Source organism: Alosa alosa, chromosome 10, assembly GCF_017589495.1.
Source record: "Alosa alosa isolate M-15738 ecotype Scorff River chromosome 10, AALO_Geno_1.1, whole genome shotgun sequence".
In the NCBI taxonomy this organism is placed as follows: domain Eukaryota; kingdom Metazoa; phylum Chordata; class Actinopteri; order Clupeiformes; family Clupeidae; genus Alosa; species Alosa alosa.
In genome coordinates, this window is record NC_063198.1 from 10177504 (window position 1) to 10195120 (window position 17617).

Sequence of the window (17617 nt, forward strand, 5' to 3'; positions counted from 1 at the left end):
TATCGCCTCCCCGTGGCAACTGTTTTACAGGTCATAACCTACTTGAGTGTTTCACAGGCCTGTAGAGCCTGCTTTGTTCAGCGAAAAAAAAAAAAAAACCGGGCCACTAGTCATTGGTTTACGTATGTTTATTAAAGATTTTCTGTTGTGGTTAAAGAATCATTATTTCATACAAAATAAGCTCTGAGAATAATTGCATGAATAATAATGTACATTTACTTACAGGTAAAAATCAGATTGCACCAAAAATGTTGCATAAAGCACCATTAAATCCAATCTTATATACAAGCACAGACCATACAGTTTATATTAATCTTCAGATTTAAGTGCCATGAATGTATTAACAAATACAGGATAATCTGAAACTGTTATAAGTTATATAGGCTAGTATAATTTTCTGTTGTAAACTTGAGGAGGCCTACATATTATTTAAACAAGATTTTTCTTTAAAAAAATGTGCACCTTATTATTTTCCACTGTTGCTTACTTTCACATTTTCTGAGGAGGACCATGTACCATGTAAAAAGGATTTGTAATTATTTCAATCACTAGAAAACCTTACCATTCAATCTTATGACAGCACAATAATACAGGTTGTGTTATTGAAATTGACTTCTACAATTACATTTATACAGTCAACAATGCACTTGTTGTTTGCACCACATAACAATCTGTGACAATATTGAATAGCTGCAAATATTGTGGCATGAACTGTTAACAGGCCAGGCAGTGTTCTGTCACCTTTGTCTGTTTTCTTGTTGATGTTGTTGTTGTTGTTGATGTTGATGATGATGATGCTGGCATCATGCAGTATTGTTGTTGTTGATGGTGATGGTGATGATAATGATGATGATGAGGATGCTGGCATTACGCAGTGTTGTTGTTGATGTCCATGCGACCCACCAACTCTGTGACCAGAGTCTGTAGGGTCTCTGAGCGCATCTTACCGACCTCCAGGACACTCTCGTGGTTGACGGCCTCCGTATCGTCATAGCACTTCACCACCTTGTTGGTGATGAGGGACAGTCCAAACACCCTCATGCCGCAGTGTCCAGCCACCAGAACCTCCGGGGCTGTGCTCATGCCTGTGGGACAGGTGACAAAAAGAGAGTTCACTCATGGCCGCCGCTACCAGTATTGCCAGTATTGCCACGGCCGGCAGTCATAGTTAATATTTGTTAATATAGTTAATATTTATCACATGTAATTAGTGTCACATTCTCACAAAAAACAGGGGTTGGCAGTTTATGAGATAGATAGATAGATAGATAGATAGATACTTTATTGATCCCCAGGGGAAATTCAAGAAAGCACTTGTATAAGATGCTTTTGGGATTATTATGAACATTGTGGAATCTCAGAGCTATTTGACAATTAGCCTACTTAAGGCATTTTGTAAGATCGCGAGATCTTTTTTTTAAGGTTGTTTGTAACTAGTCTGAACTTAACTAACTGTGCTATTCTTTAATTCAAGGGTGGCATGAGGCAAAACATCCAGATAAACAGAAACAGGCTCAAGATGTGAAATTAGCACAAATACATTAGGGAAACCAGACGCAAACACCATACTCATAAATTGAAGGACAAAAAAACACAAATACCTTACTATCACATAAAATTTCTTTGTATTTGAATAAAATGTAATACAAACATATTAAAGTTAATTATCTAAGTTGTCTGTCACTGGGCTATGCTGTTCTAAAACAAATTTCATCATGGGATATTATCATAAAATATAATCAATTTTATTATATTCTATTACTGTAAATGAAGATATACAAATATACTCATCCAAGACATTTCCTCACAATAACTTACATCTATGGCTATCTATTTTTGTAGCTGTTAAAATAATTTGACCTGCTTTTTTGTCTATTTGTTTATTTTCTCAAGAAACTTGAGTTTGGTATGAAGGAGTGTATTGTGTATGTGGGCAATTTCCTCTGCCTGAATCTCAATATTATGATCACAACAAATCTGGGCAAATTATTAATTAAATTTTCACGTGTGGTAACTTGTTGCAGGGCAACCATAACCGGTTCCATCTCTTTCGATTGGATGATTAATGATCAGTTTCTTGAGAAACTTGAGATTGGTATGAAGGAGTGTATTGTGGATGTGAGCAAACATTGTTCACATTGCACATGGTGCAACTTCTTGCAGGGCAACCACATAACCGATTCCATGTGTTGGAATTGACTAAAGTCTAAAGATGACTAAAGTTCTCAAGAAACTTGAGGTTAGTATGAGGGAGTGTGTTGTGTGTGTGAGCAACCTGCATGTCTTATCTGCCTGAATCTCAATATTCTGATCACAACAACTCTGGGCAAATTACAAGTCAGCACCAGTGCTACATTCCTTATTTTGCACTTTTATAATCACACCACCAAAAGTAAGTTATTGTTTTTTTATTTGGCAGTATTTTTAAACTACAAACCTATAAAGTATTTTGATACAAAACATGATGGCATTTTTTTCCACCTAAATAAAATAAAAATAACAACATACTATTTTGTATTTTAAATACATGTATCAGACATACTGCCTATCCCTGGCTGTTGGCTGCAGCAACTCAAGCTAGGTAGTACTGATTGTTTTGTGTTTGTTTTGTGTTATGTTAGTTTTGATCCAATTTGACAGCTTTGCTATGTTGCCCACCCAAAATTTCTACCAGCCCACCCAAATATAGTAGCCTAGCCTAGGTTAGAACCAGCCCTGCCCTGCATGGAGACATATTTTACGGATTTTATGGAGAAAATGTTAGCAAAACTTTAGGTTTTTGTTAACTGAATCTCCCGACCCTCATTCATCTATTTGCGCAACAGCCCACATTCTGCCTTCAGTCCAGTGAGACAAGTCAGATAAATGTTTTTTTTTTTAAGCTGTCATCGCCATAGGCACGATATTTAGGCTACCTCTGTTAAGCCTACACAAAGTTGCGAATTAAGGAGTATTTCCTGATCGGGGAAACCTTTCGGTCTGCAGTTCATTTGTGCCGCAGGCCAATAAAGGCAAGCGTGTTTGCCACTTACATTTCAGATGTCTGACACTTCAAATTGCTGCAAGTGCATCAAGAAAGGTCCCGCCTTAGACCATGTTAATGGCCAATCGTAGACTAGGATTTGGTGACACCTGGGGTGGCCAATCGAATCTCAAGGGTGGCCTGTGCCACACGGAGCCACCCCTCTGGCTCCGCCCCTGATCATGTGGAAAACAGCAGGTGAGGAAGGGATAAAAAACAACTAGTTCTCACTGTAACGGAACCGACCCAATCTGTTAATCTGTTGTGAATAGGATCATTTACTCATACTCGATAAACTAATCTGGATTGGATTTGCGAGAGCTGCACACTAAGGGGTACGTACCAACAGCATCCACGCCAAGCTTGTGCAAAAGGCGAGCCTCTGCGATGCTCTCGAAGTTTGGCCCTCCCACCATGCAATAGACGCCCTCCTGCACAAACTGCGCGTAGCCCATGCTCTTGCAGATGTCGAAGGCCAGGCGCCGCAGGTGCTTGTCATAAATCCCTGACATGGCAGGGAACCGAGGGCCGAATCTGAGGGTAAAAAGAGACAGTTATGGTTGCTGATGAAGTCAACTATTTTTCTTATAGTGCAGCTTACAACATTAAATTCATAGCTATTCATGGCTTGATTGATGAACAGATATTCTGCTGAATGGGGCATCACTTTGGGAGAAAGTGGAATAGAGCATTATGTCCAATATTCCAATATGTGGTTTAATGTTCTGCATTTCTCATTAGTGGGTCACTTTGACACTGAAAGTATGATTCTATGTAATGACTCTGTACTGTCCCTGTGTATATCTGTGTGTGACTATGTATTTAGAGATAAGCGGGAATATTATTATGTGCAGGTTTTTACTGCATGGTTGTGTCAGTAGCTATCTGCTCCGGATTGCCAGGTTGCCACTAATAAGAGTCTGATTCAGTGTAGTTCATGTGAAATGGGATGACCAACGCCATCTCCCGTCAGCCTGGAAGGATACTTAAACCCTAACTATTTCCTTGTCTAGTTAGAGCAGCTGATGTATCTTTAAGTGAAGTCATGCTGTCTCTCCCTTGATGCGCATCATTATAAATAAAACTCTGTTCCTGATTTTTCATACTATTGGTCTGACTGGGTCTCTACTGTATTCAGCTGTGGTATCAAAATTACCATCAACTTTAAAGAGTCCATCCTTAAGTGATACCACAATCACAAAGTTCCACCCACAAACATGAGGGGAATGTGGAGGGAGGATACTGCTATACTGCTGGCCCAAATTCAGTGCAAATGAATGACAGGTGCTAACAGCATTGCTCTGTCAATGTCAGGTGCTCTGAGAATTTGTAGGCTACGTTATGACCTGTGCAATCACATGATTTCTCTTGCTTTGGTATCTCTGATGTATTGCCTGGTGGCCTCCTCAGGACGCCACATGAAAGCAATAGTTTACAGTCAGCCGTTTCATAGTGTCGGCCATGACTGACCTCGCCAATAGCCAGTGGGAGTAGAAGAGATGCATTTAGTCAGCTCAGTGAGCAATGCCCATCAAATGGCTCAAGTCACCGTGGAGTCTGCAGGCACTTAGACATGTTTGTCCCACTCATTTCCCACAGTGGAACATGGAAACTCACTTCTCCTCGTTGGGTCCGTTAAGAGGGTTCAGCCCAGCCAAACCCGGGAAATTGATGTGGTCCTTGATGACCATGATGTCGCCACAGTGGTAGGTGTCATTCAGCGAGCCAGCCGCATTCGTGACAATCACAGTCTCCACGCCCAGGAGCTTGAACACCCTGATAGGAAAGGTCACCTGCAAGAGAGAAAGATAGACGGAAAAAAACTGTGTTCAGTTAAGTGCTTGTGTAATGGTTTCATTAGTAAGTGGAAGTGGTCCTGGTGCATCCGGCCTCACTAAGCTCACTACTGTATGTACGAGGGGACGCCTTAATGTCAACCTGGCCTACGTAACATAATTCTCACAGACACAATGGCAGCATTGAAGAGAGAGGCACTGCTGCGCAGCATGTGACGGTAGGCAGCAGCAGCAGCACAGAGGCATGTGATCTAGCATCACTGAGGACCCAGGAGCCTGGGCATTGCCTTGCACGCACATGCTTACCCACTTACCTTCTCACATTCCTCACCAATGTGGGCAAATCTCCATCAGCCTCGTCAGCGGTTACACTGAACAGGCACGCCATACTCAGCATCATCACAACTATTCAATTAAAACAACCTTACACAAATGCATGAGATGCTGAACCACTGCTTTGAAGGTAGCATTGGGTATGTGTATGGCTACATTGGAAAGATGATCATTGATAGGAATCGAAAAGTGATTAATCGTGAATAGTTTGAGATGCGCGTCTTTGCACCACTTGATGTGGTGATTTCCTTATCAATTTATTGAAACATGGAAATGTGATTTAGGCAAATGATAGCAACACAGACTTTAATAGGATTATTCATTTGTGGCTAAAGAAGTTAAAGTGCAGTGTGAAGGAAAAGAGGAGTTTTAGAATCTCTCTACTCACCTTGCACAGCGAGTGTCCTTCATACATGTGGAATCGGCCCTGCATACACACACACGTCTTCCCTTTGAGCTCCCCAAACACCAGTCTGCCAGCATGTCCCTGCACTGAGGAGGTGATGACACACATGTCACTGGGATAGTCATGCATAAACACATAAAGACACACACACACACACACACACACACACACACACACACACACACACACACACACACACACACACACACACACACACACACACACACACACCTTTTACTCAATCACAGTGCAGTGCCTTTGAAGACTTGATAAAATTTGCGGTCAGCTTTTTTTGAGCGCGAGATTTTACTTTATATTTCCACATAGCTTGATTGTGATGTACAGCATGCCAGCCAGTCCCCTCTCCTGCTCTCCCCATCCCTAAACCATGTGAACATGATCTCCACTTTCTATGTTATAAAGTGAGTCTATATCTGCTCAGCCTCCAGCATCTGTCTGTCTGTCTGTCTGTCTGTTTGGACATACCCCAGTCTCACCTGTACTCTGTGGAAAACCTGGGATGTCTGCATACTTGAAAGAGTCCTGGCACTTGAGGGCGTCTGCCAGCAAGCCCAGCCCTGAGCCGCAGATGATGGCCACTTTAGGCCGGTGCTGCGTCTGGGAGAGCAGCCAGTCGGCTGTCTGCTGGTAGTCTTCATAACTGAGGTGAGCGGAAGGAGGAAAGGATGGAGAGAAAGACAGAGAGAGAGAGAGAAAGAGAAAGAGGATGTTTAAAACAGAGAGTGAGAGAGTAAAAAATTAGGAGAAGCCAGTGCCCCCATGAGGTAGAGATAATAGAGGTGTCGGTAGAAAGGTAGAAACCAAAGATTCTAGAGCGGAGCTCTATTCTAGAATCTTCGGCAGAAACAGTAAAAAACAAGATGGAGAAACAATGTGCCTGATCGCAAGAGACCCAGTGGGTCTGACAGTCAGATTTAGTCTCAGTGATGGCAATAAAAACAAACAGTGTCTGGCACAGAAAATCAGTAATTCAAGCAGGAGACTTTCTCCAAGGCAGTGAATACCAGCATTTACAGAGCAGGCATTCCTCTGGAGATTGTGGTATGCCTGAAGGGGGCAAAAGGCTCTGTGTGTTAAATAATGCTCTACAGTGGTCAATTTGGGTCACTACGTCAGAGATTGTTTGAAAGCATCCGCGTAAAGTCAGGGAGCTGCATTGTTTGACTCACTTGCGTGAGTGCCATGCACAGACACATGAGATCTCGCAGGATGCAATGAATGTGGAAAGGAATTAATCTACTCTCATGAATGATCATGCTGCATTATAGTAAATATGTAAATAGGTCATAAGGAGGATTTAAAACCATTGCACATTTTTGTCCATTGTAAGATTCCAAGTTAAAGTCCGCTGCAAGTACATAATTGTTTCAGTTCTTTGTAAGCACACAAAGTTAAAGACTTTTGATGACAGATTTACTTGGCAACTCTTAAAAACCCTCTTGTTAGGATTACAGATTACAATGTTCTCTTTGCCTAATACATTATTACATGCAACCACTTGTACTCAACACAGAATCCTTCATCAGTGAACATCTTCAACATGCTATATTTTCCTGAACTGTCATTGTAAAACAGGAAGACTGCATGTATATATTGCTTGTCCCACTATAACAGAAGCGAGTAAAACTTACCAAATCTGATCTTTACTATGCATGTTTCACTTCTGAGGGTTCTTTGATCCTGACCAAAAGTTGTTTAGCCAAAAGTTGTGGATGCTGAGGGATCCAAACAGCTGGATGGATGGGGAAAAATCACTTGACGGAGTAGTGAATGAGCACTTACTCTCCAGTTTAGATATATACCCAGTGGGCTGGACCAAAAGCGCCAAACAAGGCGGCTGAGTGGCTACTACTGTGTGTTATTACTGGCCACAACCAATGGCATCCCTTTATGACCAAAGGTGTGTCAAAAGTTTAAGTAGCTGATTGGATTTGAGGTCCAATTTAGTACATAGTGAGTGACAGTGAGACATTTCTGGAAATATGCAACATGTCAGGCTTGGTTAATGAGTTTATGCTAAAATCAGTTACGTAATATATTCTGCATAATTTCAGAGAAAATCTTTAGCTGAGTGCAGTTGATCAAATACAATTTCATGTTTTTTTCAAGAGCATACTGTAAGAGATTTTCCAAGCCTTGACATTTTTATTGGTTCAAATATAGCTTACTCTAATATTTTCTCAGTCTTCCCCAAACTGATAATCTCACTCTTAATTTCACTCTTTGCTTTATAGGTGCTTTGGAGGTTAGGAGCAAACTTTAAGATGCTTAAAACCTAATCTTTTAGTGTAAAGTCAAGTCAAGTCAAGTCAGTTTAGTATAGCACATTTCATATGGCATACATAGACACAATGTGCTATGAGTGTTGAATTTTAATATTAATTTATCACAAGAGGATTTTTTGAAAGATGTCAGCATGTGTAAAACCAAACAACAATGCATAAATATCACATGACCATACAACAAATATTTTTATACTGAAGCAATATATAAATAGTCTCAAGCACCTATTGTTAGTCATATTTACGGTATGATTGTTATTATGCTACTATATTTAACACTTCATAGTAAACTTGCACTGATCAATTCTGAAATCTAAAATTAGTCATCTACACATTCCGAATTCAGTCATGAGAGAAGTCTGGTGAGTTCCCCTGGCCCTTGGGGGTGTGGCAATCAGAACATCCAGTTTGGTCCGTGAGGTCTTCAATTGATGCATTTGCTAGGTCCAGCAGAGTTCTGACACAGGACTACAGGGCATGTGAGGCACATTACTACACACAAGGCCCAAATCCAAACCATGGGACTGATCAAATTGAATTTGGGTACCTCACAAGGTTGGTCAGATTACAACCAGATTTGCAGGACATTTTGGCCACAGACACCGAGGCGAAACGTGTCAGACAGCTAAGACCTTGCATCAGCTAGTCCACTGAGGCAAGGTCATAGCCAAGTTACCATGGTTCAGTGTGATATTATTGAGGATTGTCTCAAAGTGCCCATTCCTGATGATGCTTTTATCTATCTGAGTAATCCCTCTGGCAGAGGCAGTGAGAGATACAGTTATGAAACCCCTATTCAGGGAGGATGCTCAAGTATAATGACATCTCTTGATGATGAAGTAAAATGACTTTCTTGTAAGATTGCAAAGAGAACACTAATTAACTATTTTACAAATTTTAAAGACATTAGTCAAAAAATGATCTCAATCACCAGGGGTCATATTCACAAAGCCTTTTATCTTACTACTAGGAGTACTCCTAAATCGCACTAAAAGATTTTAGCTAGGAGTTTTCTCTTAAAAGTTATTCACAAAGCCTTTCAGACCTACTCTTAGTAGCCTAAGGAAAAATGACAACTCCTAAACTAAGAGTGAGTCTTCGTTGCTATGGATGACGTCATTACTCAAGCTTGACTGAAGTGACCACCTTGATTGGCTGATGATTGTAACGCGGGAATGATTCCAAACACCTCCCTTACAATGATGAGTGACAGGTGACAGGTCTGAGAATGTGTGCGCTACACAAGAACGGAAGATGATGAATAACTGAATAAAAAGGCCTAGCCTAAATGAATCAAGGGTAAGGCAAAACAAATAGCCTAGTAGCCTAATGAAACATATGGATTGATGCAGTATCTTTGTAACATTATTAAATTAATCTGTCACCATAGCCTATGCGACAATTAGTGGGGGGACCTTAATACATCTGCCCAGGGGCCCGAAAGTTCATAATCCGTCCATGTGGGATAATATCAGAAAGAGTATCTAAGTAAGTTTTTGAAAGAGCTAGAGAACCTGCACCACAACCCCCCAAGGCCCCACTACTCACCCTGACTCACTTGGTATCCTTTTCTCCCATTCTACCATCACTACAGTTGAGTATGTGCTCTGACTGCCATACCAAGGAGCCTGGCTCTTTGGCGTTGCGGTCAAGCTGCAGGTTTTGTGCCCCGGAGGCCCGGGCCCAAGACCGGGTGGGGTCATTGCTCTCTCCCTTCGCTACATCCATAAAGCACAGAGGGTATTTTTCAAACAGCATCTGTCCTTTTCCATACAGTGGCATGCAGGAAAGGAATTGCAAAGCATAATTGCACAAAAGCTTGAGTCTCAGGACCCCAGGTTCAATGTTTCACCACTTCTCTGCAGGATATTTGGCACTACTGTACATGCAGAGCTGAATCCATGCAATTACATGTCCATTAGCTTCTAGATGCCACCACAAGCAGGTGCCACTGGCAGCCAGCCTAGATGAAAGCTAGTTCAAAAAGTTCAAAGAGGAGTCATGTGTATTTGTTAATACTCACGCTCAATTATAAATTTCAAGCCTTACCTGTAGTTCAGGTCAGATTGTCAAAATAATGTAATGGTAATGGTTTGAGTGCTTTAACATTTATGATATAGTAATACAGTAACTATAATACAATAATTAGACAAAAATACGACTTTAGATATGTCTTCTGGTTTATGTCACAAACAACTACAATTTATGCCTTCTAATAATTATACCCTCACAAAAAACTCTGAAAGCCTGCATTTGCCAATCACTTGTTGTCCTTTTCAGCTTTTTTCTTGTAGTATTTTCTTGATTTTATGTTTATAATGTGAAAGTATTTTCTTGATTTTATGTTTATAATGTGAAAGATAAAAAAAAATGCAACTGTGCAATACATTGTGACGTTTACCTGGCTGATGTAACAAGATGGACAAAATAGCAGAGACAAGCTGCTCCACTGAGATAAGATAACACTGTGAACTGTACAGGACAATGGAAAATAAGCTGCTTGATGATTGATGGCCATAGTCCGCCAGTGCATGCACACACTTCACTTTAGTAAAGACGTCTTGTCAAGCTGACCCTAGTTTCTCAGGTAACGAGGATCACAGTGGATAAACTCTGTGGCTGGGGAGAGGAACATCACCTTTTACAGCTTTCCCGCGGGAACACTTGACTCAACACCCAAATATTTACATCTGCTGAGAAGTCCGTCTTCTTTTTCTCACAGTGCAGCCATAACTGCTGTGTGTGTGTGTGTGTGTGTGTGTGTGTGTGTGTGTGTGTGTGTGTGTGTGTGTGTGTGTGTGTGTGTGTGTGTGTGTGTGTGTGTCTTTTGTGTAACAGGCATGTGCACATGTAAGAGTGTGCGTACAAGTGTGTTTCCATGTGTGTGTATCCACCTCTCTCCCTCCCAGGGACAACTTTTCTCAGAGACCTCAGGAGACTTGTCTGGCCAGTGCAGCCAGGTCAGACCTAACTGGGTTCACGTGAAGGATACGTTACGAGTCAGAGACCACAGTAATGAGCAGGGCATGCCTGGCACTTGACAGGGGTAATCTCATTACAAACAGAACAGCTGGTACTCCCTCCTCTCTCTCTCTCTTTCTCTCTCTCTCTTCTGCTCTTTATTATCTCACTATCCTCTGCATTCCCTCTTTTATCTTTGCCTCTTCTCTCACACTGCAGATCATTTCCCATGGCTCATTATCTCTCCTCTCTTCCCCCCTTTTTCACTTCACCTGCTGTCCTCTGCATCCCTTTCTCCATACATGCTGCGTGTTTTTCCATGGTCTGACTCTCATCTGTTATCCCATCCTCAATCTCCCTCACCCTCTACCTTCCTCTCTCCCTTTCTCTCTCTGTTCCCTCTCTCCTTCTTCTGTCCTCCTCTCCTCGCTCTCCTCTCTTTTCCCCTCTCTCCCTTTCATTTACTCTCCCTCTCTCTCTATCCCGTCTCCCCCTTCTCTCTCTCTCTTTCTTCCCCTTTCTCTCTCTCTCTCCCTCCCCCTGTTATCACTCACTTTTTCCCTCTCTCTCTCTCTGAGTTGTGATCTGTAGCATATGAGGTCCATGTGATTTCCTCCAGTGGAATTTGATGGCTAGCCTCAAAGCGCCTCTGATTCTACTTCCCACATGACCCTGGTTAGATATCCACTTGAGCTGAGAGCACTAAGCACAATATAGTGTCTGACTGAACTATTGAAATGAAAATGATGGCTAATTAAAACATGGTCAAAAGCCTCATCGCAGGGCTGCTCAACAAAGTCTGATTTAAGTTGACAGATTTTGAAAAAGCAAAGAAATAAATCTCACCAGAACCCTCAAAAAGCTTCTCACACAACTCAACCCTTCAACCATTTCACTGGACACTTTGACCAGTGGACCAAGGAACAAGCTACGAGCCCAATTCCCACTCGTGGACGTCTCCCCTGCTCTGGCGTCAGCAGGACCTGATTATGGCTGAGTCGCCGTGGAAACATGCCTGGCATTTCTCGTGCGTGAGGTGGCTTCACGTGCCCCACAATACGCACAGTATGAGCCGTGAAATGGGGGAGATCATGTGAGGATGGCCAGTAATTGGAAAGCTGGTGCTCCATGTGTGCTGCACTGCTTGTGACTCCTCTATCAGCCTCTTGTCTCTTGGAAGAGCTGGTGTGTGGTGTGTGTGTGTGTGTGTGTGTGTGTGTGTGTGTGTGTGTGTGTGTGTGTATGTGTGTGTGTGTGTGTGTGTGTGTGTGTGTGTGGGTGGCTTGGCAAATGCGCAAACACACACACACACACACACACACACACACACACACACACACACACACACACACACACACACACACTGGCATCCTAATGTGAAAATGTCCATAAACAAGAAAAACACACACATTCAGTATGACCAATATTATCAGTTGTTTTTTTTATTTTTTAGGACAAACTGATTAACTGAAAACCTTGGTCCAGTATTTCTTTTCTTTCCCAACCCATTCCCTGATTGTGACCTTGAGGCTTGAGGACACTGGTGCCATCCAAAGTTATGCGTATGTATTTAAATTGTATACAGTATATTCAATTGAACTTGCAATTGTACACACACATACACTCACACACTGATAAATGCTTTCCCCCCAACACACACACACACACACACACACACACAGCAGTGTTGCAGAACCATCTGCTTCTATATTTTCATATAACCAATTAAATATAGTCCCTAATAATACTGTAAATGATGCTGTACATGCTCTGCTATATTTAGGACATTGCTCTCCAGGACCAAGGCTGACAGCACCACCTACTGTTAATATGTAGAAGTGTTGTAAGCCTAATGCACTATCCCGTGAAATTTGACTGACCCATTTTCTGAAATTGCTGGAATTACAACAATCTAGGTGTTTCATGATTTCTCATTACACAGAGAAGACATTTCTGTGATATCTGTTAACCCTCTATCAGACAGGCATTGAACTGAGGAACTAAACTGCATTATGTCCCACCTGATACACATTCAGACTCACACGTTTTGTATGCTCGAGTTGAAATCAAATTTTATGAATGTGTCCAACAGGTCACACAGTTCATTAGCCTTTCATGGCTGTTACAGTTCAGTGGGGATAAAGCTAGATCTTTTAAAGCTTTTTCACACTCTTACGCTTGCTATTACAGTGGCAGTGGAGTGACATATCACCAGTTGTTCTAATTTTGTCAGAGATTTCCAATTTTGTAAGGCCATGGCAATGGCACACACACACACACACACACACACACACACACACACACACACACAAATAAACTCATATATACAACCAAACAAACCCTCTGACCTTTCTTGAGGAGGCCTTGAAGGTCAGACACAGCCATGGTTACTGTCTGAATCTTAAGCAGCTGACCTTACTGCTTTTACACAATCAAACACACACACACACACACACACACACACACACACACACACACACACACACACACACACACACACACACACACACACACACACACACACACAGTCAGGTCAGCTGTGTACATCTGGACACACTGCTGGGTGCCAGCAGGCAAGGACGGCCAAGGTGCATGAGCTGTGACTGTCAAGGGCATCCCCCAGATAAAACAGAGACACACACACACACACACACACACACACACACACACACACACACTGTCTAGCATGTCTGCCTGGAGTGTGCCTGACAGTGTGTGTTTGTGTGTTTGCATGCACGCACATGCATTTCTACATGTGTGTAAGTGGGTTGATGAGGGGAGGGCTAAGCGCTAACCCAGCCAGGCAGACACTGTTCAACACACACATGAAACCAGAAGACTTACCAAAAATTACTGATATTTTCAGCCGCATATCCCTACAGTCTCTTCTCACACTAGTGAACAAAATAAATTAAGCCAGTCTGTCAGAGAGCAAATAACATCCTGCCATCCATCCTATAGTAACTTATGAACGATACAAAACATAAAGATCAGAGACAGAGACAGAGGGAGGGAGGGAGGGAGAGATAGGTAGGCAGGCAGATAGATATATACACAGAGAAAAACAAACATTATCTGGTAGACCAAAAACTAATTCACATACGTAGGAAGACAGAAATCTAAAGAGGCACTAGCTAGACTGAGTGTGTATGTGTGTGTGTGTGTGTGTGTGTGTGTGTGTGTGTGTGTGTGTGTGTGTGTGTGTGTGTGTGTGTGTGTGTGTGTGTTAGACAGAGAGCAAGAGAGAGAGAGATAGACAGATAGACACAGACAGGCAGACAGACTGAGTGGAGTGGAGTGGAGTGGAGTGAGTGTTGGGAGTCTGGCAGCAGCGTGTCTGCTCTGGTCTGGGTCTCTCCCATCAGGGTGTCTGCGCTCAGCTTTAATCGCCTCTAATTGGGGACTCCACTGCCAGCCGCCACTGGGGGGTCGAGGAGATATGGAGCAGAATGATGGCACACATAACATACACACAGACATGTGACAAACACACATACACAAACAGACATGGCACACACGTACACTAAACACATACAAGCACATTCACACACACACACACACACACACACACACACACACACACTCACTCAAATACAACCGTGGCAGACACAAACAGAAACATGGCATGCATGTGCATGCATATACAGTACGCACACACACTCACAGTTGAAGGCTGTTGGTCATGTGGACTTACAGTAAAAAGTTAAACTTTCTCTCTCTTTCATATTCTTGGCAACACAAATAAGCACACAAATGTTCTAAATACACATATTACGAAATGTACATCGACATATATCTACTATATACAGTATATGCTATGACACACACACACACACACACACACACACACACACAGACTTACTGTGCTCTCGTGACCGCCTACCCAAAACATATGTGACCCTCTTTTATCGGGAGGGTTTCCAGGATGACAATCTGGCCCAGCAATCACCAGAGTGCCGGGTGAGCACCAAAGACCCACTTTCCACAGCTGAACTCCTGTCTGTGGGTCTACGACTGTCCGTGTGTGTGTGTGTGTGTGTGTGTGTGTGTGTCTGTGTGTGTGCTATGTGTGTGTGTGTGTGTGTGTGTGTGTGTGTGTGTGTGTCGTGTGTGTGTGTGTGTGTGTGTGTGTGTGTGTGTGTGCGTTTGGCACTCAGCAGCTCTGACTCGTGTGTAAAGGACATAACCTCACCTGGCAGCCTGTCTCTTTCCTCGGCTCATTGTTGGAGTTGGGCGCAAGGAGGATTTGCATGCTATTTTACTCAATGAAAATGCTCTGATGTTCTGTTTTGGTATCATTCTGCCACGCTTACGATAAGCTTCTCCTGAGTGCATGAATTATTCCCCTGCGGCTGTGTGTGTGTGTGTCAGTCTGTGTGTGTGTGTGTGTGTGTGTGTGTATGTGTGTGTGTGAGAGATGGTACCCCATCTGTGGATTATTTCAGATTAGTGACAACTCTGGGTAATCCGTTACATTGTGTTTGTGGGTGAGGTTGTGTGGGCGAATTTGCACTCTAGTGTAAATGTGTGTGTGTGTTTAGAGAAGTGCAAACATAGTTTTACATATGTGTACCTATAGTGTGAATAAAATACTGTGTGTGTGTGTGTGCGTGTGTGCGTGTGTGTTTGTTTGGTGTGGTGTGAATATGTCTGAGTGTATTTATTGTGGCATGTTTGTGTTTATTTGTTTTGCACATGCCTGTCCATGTGTGTTTCATTTGCATGCCTGTGTGCGTTTGTGTTCTCGTGTGTGTGTGTGTGTGTGTGTGTGTGTGTGTGTGTGTGTGTGTGTGTGCACTGGCTGAGCATGTCCGTGTAGCGGTTGAGACAGACGGGGCTTTTCCTCCCCTGCGCTGTCCCATTATCACGCCACAGCAAACAACAGGATGATCCCCTGCTCCCTCGCCGGCCCCTCGTGCTCCCCCGGGACCCCGTCTCCCATCTGCCTCACTACAGGCCCCGGTCCACGCTTTGATCTCATCAAAAAGCGCCCGGCTGGGATGGTGACTGTGTTAGCAAAGATTCTATAGTTAACTAAGATGAATCATAAGACGATTCACCAATGGAACGAAATGACACTAGTTCCGGACTCCTAAATAGGCGTGTCAAAACATAAACTTTTCTCTGAATAAGCAATAATAACATATACATATAATTTTGTATACTATTTTACAGTCATTGTTTGTGTGTGATGCCAATGAAACACTCTTTCGGACACAGAATGAATAATTTCATTTTGCCCTGTTAACCGAGCTAGCTAGCTAGCTAGCTAGCTAACGTTAGCACAGTAAACGGAAAGTGAATGGGAATGTTCAGCATTCATATGTTCAGCAACTTTGTGGTAGTCTACTAGTTCTAGCAAAAATTATGTTAGGTTAGTTTATCAACCATCTCTGAGTCTAGAGCCTCTGAGAACAGGTGGCTGTGCACCAGAGCTTTGAGGAGACAGTGACAGACCACGAACAAAGCTATTTTTGTCTTTATTTGTTTCGTTGGAAAATACAATTTCTATGTCGGAATGTTAGGGAGACATGTGGCTTATAGAAAATGGGTTCAAAACTTACATCGCTGAATGTATGGCTAAGGGATTGGTCATATTCCGTGAAAATGTTCATTTCTTCCATAGGAATACACAGACACTGGACCTCCCGCTAGACTCCTAAATGGGCGTGACAGCTTCGAACCCCACGTCACAACGTGCCAGAATTTACCCTCTTATGAATCGTCTCACTTTATCAACCGTCTCTGGTGTTAGCCTGCGACCGGATGGGCAGGTTTGGCCTCAACACCTCAGAAGCAGAGGACTAGTGTGAGTACTGTAAGCAAGGGAAGTTAGAGTGGGGGAGTTACTGGGGGTATCCTCTGCCTCAGCACATGGCAAAGGTCAAAGGTCATAAACTGACCATGTCAAACAGGAACCTCCCAAGGGACTACCAGGCCTCTCCCTGGCACCAAGTTTCCAATCTCTCCTTTACACAGATGCAGACACAGACACAGACACACACACATACAGACACAGACACACACACACACACACACACACACACACACACACACACACACACACACACACACACACACACACGCACCACACAGACTCACTCACTCACATCTCTTCCAGTTGGATTAGCTCGTCCAGTCCACGAACAATAAAGAAATCACCTGCCACCGTAAAACCACTGTTCCATCCTCCAACACATGCAGCAGATGATTGCTATTGTCTAATTTCAACACAGGCAGGCAGAGGAGGAACGCTCTGTGACAGCACCAAGAACACAAAGATAAATATTGCCTTTAAGTAATAAAAATATTTGGATGAGAGTGCTTCCTGGATTTAAATAGAGTTTGGAAGAGGCACTCTTTGGATGGGAAACATTTAGACATCAAAACCAAAGAAAACTGACACCCTGTCAAAGCTTTGATGTTGAAACACATCAGAGATTTCAAAGGTTTAAAATGACCAAGCCATGACAATAAAAGGCTTTTTGATTGTGTAAGGGAGTGTCTTGGAGTTTAAAACTATATAATTGTTTGAGAGAGTAACTTGAAAATTGTGCCTGTACATGTGTTTATGGATTCGTTCCCTGATGAGGAAAAAGCACTGCAGGTAGGACATCCTCTGCCTGCTCGCTGCTGCACTGCCTCTTGGGGAAGGTGTGAGAGGGTCAGTGTGTCCCCTGTAGACAGGACCTCAGCGCCCAGCAAAGTGATCCGTTAAAAATAAATTGAAATAATCTCCCCAGATGGAGCATCAGCAGGCCAGTAAACACCACACAGAGTGGGTCTGGTGGAGAGT

General features: G+C 42.8%; 1 protein-coding gene across 2 annotated transcripts in view; it reads right to left on the bottom strand.

Annotated features, from left to right (window-relative positions):
* Positions 1–151: 151 nt before the first annotated feature.
* The window catches only part of pnp4a (purine nucleoside phosphorylase 4a), a 108007-nt gene continuing 90541 nt past the window's right edge, over positions 152–17617 (bottom strand). The window contains exons 1-6 of one of the 2 annotated variants that reach the window (XM_048255361.1): positions 7210–7333; positions 6055–6218; positions 5540–5643; positions 4640–4815; positions 3366–3556; positions 152–1085 (exon numbers count right to left, since the gene is read on the bottom strand). In XM_048255361.1, coding sequence (XP_048111318.1) covers positions 868–1085; positions 3366–3556; positions 4640–4815; positions 5540–5643; positions 6055–6218; positions 7210–7232 — 876 coding nt within the window. In that variant the 5' untranslated portion in view covers positions 7233–7333 and the 3' untranslated portion in view covers positions 152–867. Of the gene's footprint in view, positions 1086–3365; positions 3557–4639; positions 4816–5539; positions 5644–6054; positions 6219–7209; positions 7334–17617 lie in introns of those variants that run through there. The other variant, XM_048255360.1, reaches the window with a different exon arrangement.